Below are 8,962 nucleotides of genomic sequence, written 5' to 3' on the forward strand. Positions count from 1 at the left end.
TCCGTTTTTTCATTATTATGTGGGATATTAGTTTTTAATACAAAAAAGCAATATCACAAAATACCTTTATCTCTTTAATTGTTTAACGTGCATGTTCTTGGCCAAACCGTCGTTGCTTCTGCCCAGGGCTGAGTTCATGACAGATAAAGGTATTTAATGGACAAGTATCAGGTGTTTATCTACTATAATATAAAATAATACTGGGCAGACGTTTTTTGTAAACAATTCACGCACAAAGACGGTAAAAAAAGGGCCACAAACGACGTCTTTTATTATAAAGAAAGTAGAAAAATACGCTTTACGGCTAATGCCTATATTCATAGTCCATGAATTTAAAAAATAAGAAACTTGCGCCAAGATTCTATGTTTTGCATACTTAAATAGACAGATTTTGAACCAGACCCCGTTTGGCTGCCACACTATATTATTCAAAATCTCGTTTATGTATGCAAACAGTATATATGCAAACAGCGCTATAAAGTTATATTTCTACTTACCATCAATAGCCATTACACAAAACTCGACCTTAATAAAGACCCCCTAAAACGCCAAGCGAACTAAATGGGTAAGTTTTTGTAAATATAATTAACATCGATGTCGTGAGCAACAAACTAGAAACTTATGAAGACACTAAAAGGCTTTTTTCAGATACTACTTTTACACCAATCACCACTTGTAGATCACTGACAAAATGTATTTTTAATCAATGCTCATTTGGTTACATCTCAAGGAAACCTAAATCAAACAAAAACAAATTGAATCACAAATCCTTTACTAACATAATTTTTGTTTAGCCCTGTACCCATTGGGAAAAGGGAATACCAGATTAGTGATCATATAGAAAACCCCACAAAGAGTATATAATCTTGAACAGAATTTATGTTGAAACGAGTCGATATAGTCAAGTCCGTCTCTCTGTCTGTCTGTATCCACGCAAGTATTTTAGGATTACAGTTGAAATAAACAAAGTTGGCATCCAGTTTCTCCTAGATCCGGGAAAGTGATTTTCCATAACCTCCGAATTGTATACCAAAATTCTGATTACCAGAAGTGGAAGTGTCTGTTTTTCTTCATGTCAAGTTTTGTCAAGATGATGGGTCAGTTCTTTTTATAGGCTCAACTCTTCATTGAAAGTATGGGTGTTTGTATAACTATGGGCTTAATTATTTTAATTAAAAATGTTATTAAAAATTAATAAATTGCTCTTGAAGTGGGTACAGGATTTTAAGAATCGGACTCGCACGACTCTAGCATCATTCTTCTTTTTATTTTTAATTCAGCCAGTATTCCCATTTTACATTATTACCAAGTCAATGCCCAATTGTTCATGGACAATGTTATGCACTGTATTTTTATGTTGTATTTTCCTTTTTTCAATTTCAACATTTAATTCGTAGTTATGCGTTTGTGAGGCCTTATACAATTGCTTATCGATTTACATTTACTCTATGTATACATTTTTCATTTACTTTCAATGGACACATTTTCATGTTCTCTCTTAAGTTGGCACAATTCTTAAAATCATTCAAAAGCCATTTCATGTGTTTTTTTTTCTCAACATTTCAATGCCGTGTCCTTGTAACTAAAATACTATGAAAAGCACCTCTGTATATATGGATATTAACTGCGACTAGCAAAAATGTAAATCGTAAATATTTTCGGCTAGACACTTGACTTAAGAAGGAATCTCACCATAAGTTATTTGTCAAAGGTCGGCGAACGCAATAACTACTGCATAATACAGATTCATTATCCAGCCCATTATCTAAGCCCACCATACCAGATCGATAGGAAATACAAAAACAGTTCAATATGTTTCTTTAATGCCAAGATTTATTTGCAATTTCGTATATGTGAACGGTGTAGTCCGCTGGCAATGTATTTATTTACAAATTGTAGTTTTTATTTAATATTTTGAAATGAACAACTAACAAAAAAGTATAAATTTTCTAGCATGTAGGGCTGATCTTGTATATTATCGTGGGTGTCAAATTCTATATAATTAAAACGAAATGTTTCATAACAATTTTGGTTTTATGGCTATATGATATAAACTTCTTCGTATTTATTTGCAAATGGTCATAGTTATAGAAGTATATACATGGTGTGCTTTGTAGCTATTGTAGCGCAAGTATTTTAATTGCTAAAAAGGATGGCTCACGCTGCACGCCAAAATTAATTTTAGAAATTATACGATTACAGAGTTCAACATGGTAGCTTGCAGAATAACGGATGCTCGTAATACGTTAGTCAATAATCATCAAGTGAAAATTCATAATACGGGCTCAATTTCCTCTGGTCAAGTGCCTTTAAAAAAGTGAGTATAAGTCTAAGACAATAGTCAGGAGGCGACGACAACGCTTAAATAAATTATATTTACTTCAATTTTTGATTGCCACATATGCGTCCATGTAATAAACTTTGTGATTGGTATGCATTGCATTAACTTTAAATTTTTACACCGGCCTTAAAATAACCTCTAATCTTTCAAACTTTTACCAAACAATACAGAAAAAATGATAATGAATATTACCGTGATTATGAAAGCGTTTTTATAGTTCCAGGTCCATCCTGTCTTAATCAAAATCGTAAGCAACATCCCTTCTTATAAGTAAAACGTTTTTTATAAGTTTTATACATGTTACTTTATATTTTCAAGCTGTACGTTATTATTATTTCTGATAATATGTTTACTATACTACTTACATTGTAAGTTTTTTCCTTCATTTTGTTTTATCCCATCGTACCTCTTTCAACTGCTTTTTCGAAAAGCACTTATACATTTATTTTTTACAATATCTCTCTAGGTACAAAAAAACCCGAATATCAAGTCTAACTGCAATACTGATTGCCATACTGCACTGGGTATGGCCTCCTGAACGCTGCACCAACTGCCATTCCATTTATAGCTCGGCCAAGCTCGAAGAGAATGACGAAGATGAAAAAAATCATGCCGTTAGTCGAATACACCGTAGAAGTGATGGGCGTTTTGTTTTGGTCAATGGGGGCCTTAGCTTCCAAAAAAAAGGCTATGACAATACTCAGAATAACGATTTAGTGGATGGCACCATTTTGGAGCGCCGTAACAGTAACGTTTCACAGAAGTCATCTAGTGACGATGGAGGTTTTCTTTCACGCCGCAACTTTATCACGGCGCGTGCTTCCTGGCGTCGCCCATTAGTGGTCTCATCCAGCCAGCTAAGTCTCCAATCGGCAGCAGATTCCGCTCGTGGATTTCTTCAGGGATTAGGTGGTCTTCTCAAAATTGGAGGTTTTGATAGCAATGGAAATGAGGAGTGCCAATTAAGAAACAACCCGACGGTATTTAATGAAGAAACAAGCGGAGTACATTACCAAAATGTGGTGCAGCCTAACTACTCTCAAAACAACTATAAAAATATGAAACAAACTCCAGCAAATAGTCGCCCATTGCATATTAACACTATCAGCGGCAGCTTTGGCTCCAATCTTTATCCGTATCATCCGGGTCTGTTTTCCAGCTCACCAGCAAGCGTTTTAACTAGCCAACAGCCATTGCACAGCGCTATTCACTCGCCAACACAACGCTCCGGATACCAAACCCACTTTAGTGATCTCAGTACTGTTCACCCCAATTCCACGGAGCGCTCGCTGCCCACATCATTCGCCAGTGTCGGAGGCAATTCAAGTCGTCATCGCTACTACTCTCAAGATCTCCCTTCTTTACGTACCATTCATGAGGAGTCTTACCGACAGCAGCAGCCGCAATTTCATCGATTGGACGACCACTTTGTCCCATTGGAACTGCCTTCGCCTCCATCATGGCGTAGCTATTTCCATAATCAGTTACCGTACAACAGTTATCGACCGCGAACACGATGGTATCCTCGTCACCACTCTCGGCTATTCGGACGACAGCATCAAGAACTGCTTTCACCACTGCCTGATCTAAATTTATCTCTCCGTGGCACAAACAATAGCATGGGCTTGGACGTTTCGCCAGAGTCACGCTCTAGCTCAAGTGGATTCGGATCAAAAAACACTTCAAATCACCCGGGCAGCAACAATGAGTGGCGTCTTTTACCACCGTACCGTCCACCACCCTCGCCGCCAAAGCCGTCGGCCTACTTTGGTGCCAACACGCTTGAAACTCAAGCAGCTCACACTCAGACCCTGACACCGAGTCAGTGTCAACACCATCCGTATTTTAGGTCCAGCCCTTCGAAGCCAGAAGGTACTCCAATGTCGTCCTATACAATGGCCCATTGGTTGGAAGTAATCTCAAGACTAAACGCAGCCACCGATAGCAGTCTTTCAAAATCTATTGATGTGGGCAGCGTTGACGGGCACTATGAGTTTGATCCGGCCACCCCAACACCCAGTGTAACAACGCCAACGGCTGGACTATTCAGGGATGATCTAAATACAAGAATTGACACCCAACACTATTCGCATTCACATCACAATCCTCCCTCATCAATGTATCAGCATCCCCATTCATTTGGATTTCTGGGTGGGAGCTTGTTACAAGCGACGCCTTCGGGTTTGGCCAACTATAGTGTTTTGGGAACACGGAAGCTGCGTTCGCTGCCGCGATACGATAACGTTGAGATACGTTTGCAAGCCATGCGAGAAGAGTTTTATGCCTTTCGCAAACGACAGGCCATGCAGCGGTCAGGTCTGCCAGAAATGGAAAGCGTTTGTTGATGTTTGAAATGCTAGTACCTAGCCCCGATTATATTACAATATGTATGAAAAAACTGCGATACATTTGCCACTCATAGCCATTATATTTAAAAAATGTGGAAATGACAGAAGTAAATACTTTGTAACGGCATCAACGATGACACGCAATTAAAAATCGCATTAAGACACGATAGTATGATACGATATACATATGTATGTTTGTTTGAAAAGCCTACTGGTAGCTATTTGGTAAATTAATACACACGGAAGTTAAGCACGGCAGAGGCGCAATATAAAATGAATAGAAATTAGGTAGTTTTTATCATAATAAAAGAAACAACATTGTAAGCACATTTAGAGCCTAACTTCACAAAATATATAAACCTTATAATTAACTGAAATTATTACCTACTTACATACCATTAAATTTAATTTTGTAAATACATAAATACATTGAAGCATATTATTAAATACATAAATAGTTACACATAAGTACGTAAGTTATACAGCAAAACCAGGAATGTAGAAAAAATATAATAAATCATATTACTAATGCAGAGTAAAAATGCTCGCTCATCATAAGTACTATATAAATACCTTGCACTCATATTAACAAATGGATGAGTAGTACACATATTAATGGGATTTTATAGCAATGGAAAACAAATCCTTCAAAAGGTGTTTTGTCGTGAAAATAATCGTGATCTGATTACATATAAAAGACATACTTAGTTCAGTATTGATAACAAAAGTTCCCAACATTTAACTGTAAGAACAGTCTAATTCTAAAGTTGTAATATGAAAACAATTGCATTTCTTGGGTCTTATATATATACTTATATATATACACGAACATACACACTTTACAATTTTATCCAATATATGAGTGCAGGGGTACATTAATAGTTATTATTTATTGATATTAAACATAAATCTCTTGAGTATAGTACACACACATGTCGGTAATCACACTTCTGTGTTACATAAGCTGCAGAAATAGTACTGATTGAAATGTTAAAAATTCACAAAGGTGACGTAAAGTATGTTATGTAAAAATTAAATAACAATAAGAAAAATGTGCTTACGACTAAGCATTTGGTTCATCATTTTAAGAAATAAAATGTAAAACTAAAAACGCTAAAAATGCACATGAAAAATAACGTTTCAGATTAGAAATTAAAGTAAAAACTAGTCTAATAAATATTCAAATTTAATATCTTTGCTACATATACCTAATGTATTTTTATAATTTTTGCAAAATCTTATAAATATTTCACCGGATTATTTTCATAGTTTCACAATTTCATTTTTTCTGTTCAAGAAAATACACAAATCTTGAAAATGCTGCATGCATCAATTTTAATTAGGACCCACTAAAAAATTTTGTTTATTTAAAGATTGTACAAAAAATTTAATGGCTCTCTGAAGAAAGTTTTAATGGCAAACATGATTCCACAAAAAAATGGTTAGGAAAGGTTTGACACAACTCGACGCCAAAACACTGCCAGAAGCGTAAAAAATGACTACCATGTATATTATACATCAAATAGTATTTATAAAGCTAATATAAAACAATATTATTAAATATTATTTAAAAGAAAATGTTGTACAAAGCTCGATCTAAAACTAACAATTTATGATCTCAGTACTTTATCTAATAAAAGTCGGTTATGCTTATATTGAAAAAAGGGCAATCGAAATATTTAGGCGAGGGCTTAAACTGGTTAACTGTTGAGAACTTTAAATTAAATCTTTCTGGGCCGTGGGCACTCTCTTTGTTGATTTGGGTTGTCAATCTGACAGATATACATATACAGATGTTCTGTCTATTTCACATCTACCTTATTGCAGATGAAGTAGCAGAATAAACAGATAATGCTAACTGATAATGCTAATTAACCAAATTACATAGTATTATAACTTCTGTGTCAATGAACTTTGGTTTAACTACGGCCATTTGTTTAATCTTTGAGATAATATTTTGTTGAACTCGGTATACCAGTTAACCATTAACCTCTGTGCGTAAATACCCTGACTATTTTCTAATTAAACTCAACCATCAATTGAAACACCAAACAATAAATTTTTATTTAGTCTAATATTGAGTTGATTTCAATTTATACAATAAAATGTAAATTTTGTTTCTATCAATATCTTTGGACTTCGTGTACTCTGCAGAACGACGTTTTAATATTTATTTTAATACTTAGCTGAGATAATTGAAAACCTTGTGTTCATATTCTTTTAAAATGTAAAAAAAAAACAAAAAATGTTTTTATCTTTTTCTGGCTATTGCAATATCAAGATATTTTCTTTTTAGAATACAAATGACATGAACAGTATAAAGTCTGGTTCATAATACCAATATTCTAAAACCAGGAATTTTTTTTATTATTTTTTAGCCGCAGAGACACCGTACATTTAAATTAGTTAGACTATTCAAAGAAATCTAATACGAGTAGCATTCCAGTTTTATTTGAACCTTACGCAAACTTTGTTGAACTGAATGCACTTAATATCATAGGCAGGGTTTTCGAATACAGTTGTAATACAGGTTTGAGAATATTAACTGCATTGAAAACGTGAAAGCAAAATTGTTGAGATACACAAGTCGTAATGACATTGACTTAAATAATAATATATGTATAGACCTTTATTTAGAAAACAATTACTCAATTATATTATAAATTACATATATTCAGATAATTCAATTGCGATTCCTTTCAGAGAGATACCACAAATCCTTTCATCTTTTCAAAACAAAAAAAAATATATGTAACTGATCATTCGAGCACTATAGAATATCTTAAGATTTTATACACAGCTAGCTGTGGCATAAACTTTCTGTTGAAATAAAAATCCTTACAGCATTCTATTTAAGACCACTTTAATACAAAAACATAGGCACAACCGATAAGTAAAATCACTAAAAAGAGTTTAGAACTATTGTACAACCTATTAATTTAAAATGAAATGGAGCGAGCATTTCAGTGAAGTTATAAATAATACCACAAAGTACTAACTGGAAGACATTTAATAAGAAATGAAGCTAAATTAGAGACATTTAATAAAATGTATTGATAACTAAGTTCGACAACGTAATAAATAAATATTAGAAAAATCATTAATTCAATAAATGTTCAGTGAACAAAATTTTTAAGCAAATAAAATTGAAAAACACAAATATAACAATTCAACGGTTTTTTTTTCCAACTTGCAAATGCATTTACTTGTTTCAGGATGATTCGATTTGTTTTTCTACCATGCTATAGCCAGGAAAGGAGGAACATTTTGAAATACATTTTATTTCATTTTGGTGTATCTCACTAATTTCAGAAATTTTAGTGATTTTCCATAGCTGCCGTATTTATTGGAATTGTAGACTCAAATTTGGCAAACACCTCCGTTCGTGATTCTGTGTTTGTATGAAAAACTCCATATAGAAGAGTCAATTTGTAATTTATGCTCACACAGAGACAGGTATAGGTTCATACACCCTTAACGTGAGTTCGGATACCGAAGATAAAATCGATAAAATTCTGTTAAATTGGGTCTAAATTTTTATACTCTGTACATGAAATGTACAAGAGTATATTAGGTTTGCGGGAGCTGAAAAATGTAACAGGCAGAAGGAGGCGTGGCAGACCGCACAAAGTATATATATTCTTGATCAGCATGACAAGACGAGTCGATCTAGCCCTGTCTGTTTGTTTGTCCGTCCGTATGAACACCTGGATCTCAGAGATTATAAGAGATAGAGACACAAAATTTTGCACAAAGATGCCTTATGTGTGTACGCTATACGATTTTTTTTTTTTGTTGTATATTTTGGAATTTCCCTCCTTCCCCCCTCTCACATACACAGACACGAATAGATGCGCATAGGCATTCATACACTGACATAGACGCAATTGCTTTGTATATGTGAGAAGTAAAATAGATCCAAATTTTATAAAGTACATATATTCTGAATCAGCATGACGAGAGAAATCGATCTAGACATGTCCGTCCGTCTGTCTGTCCATCTGTCTGAATGAACGCAAGGATCTCAGAAACTATAAAAGGTAGAATAACCAAAGTTGGTATCAGATTCTCCTATGTCCGAGAAAGGGCGATTTTTTTTTTGAATATAAAAGAAGAATAGAAGCCAAAATTCATGTGCACCTGGCTCTTAGAAACCCTCTACTGAGAGACTTGTGTTCACACAGGCGGACGGACAGCCCAACAGATGGAGGATATGCATAATTCTATTTGCTAAACCAACCACAGCATGGGTGATTGAAGAACATACATTCGC

The 8,962-nt window shown here is 34.4% G+C and overlaps 1 protein-coding gene across 1 annotated transcript in view; it reads left to right on the top strand.

Annotated features, from left to right (window-relative positions):
- Window positions 1-5,820, top strand: part of LOC115628464 (protein turtle) — a 31,132-nt gene extending 25,312 nt beyond the window's left edge. Inside the window, 5 exon segments of the mRNA XM_030524584.1 lie at window positions 2,203-2,317; window positions 2,512-2,566; window positions 2,568-2,588; window positions 2,808-2,855; window positions 2,857-5,820. Coding sequence (XP_030380444.1) covers window positions 2,203-2,317; window positions 2,512-2,566; window positions 2,568-2,588; window positions 2,808-2,855; window positions 2,857-4,686 — 2,069 coding nt within the window. The 3' untranslated portion in view covers window positions 4,687-5,820.
- Window positions 5,821-8,962: the final 3,142 nt, after the last annotated feature.

This window comes from Scaptodrosophila lebanonensis, unplaced genomic scaffold, assembly GCF_003285725.1.
Source record: "Scaptodrosophila lebanonensis strain 11010-0011.00,11010-0021.00 unplaced genomic scaffold, SlebRS2 tig00000118-arrow-arrow-pilon, whole genome shotgun sequence".
NCBI classification, from domain to species: Eukaryota; Metazoa; Arthropoda; class Insecta; order Diptera; family Drosophilidae; genus Scaptodrosophila; species Scaptodrosophila lebanonensis.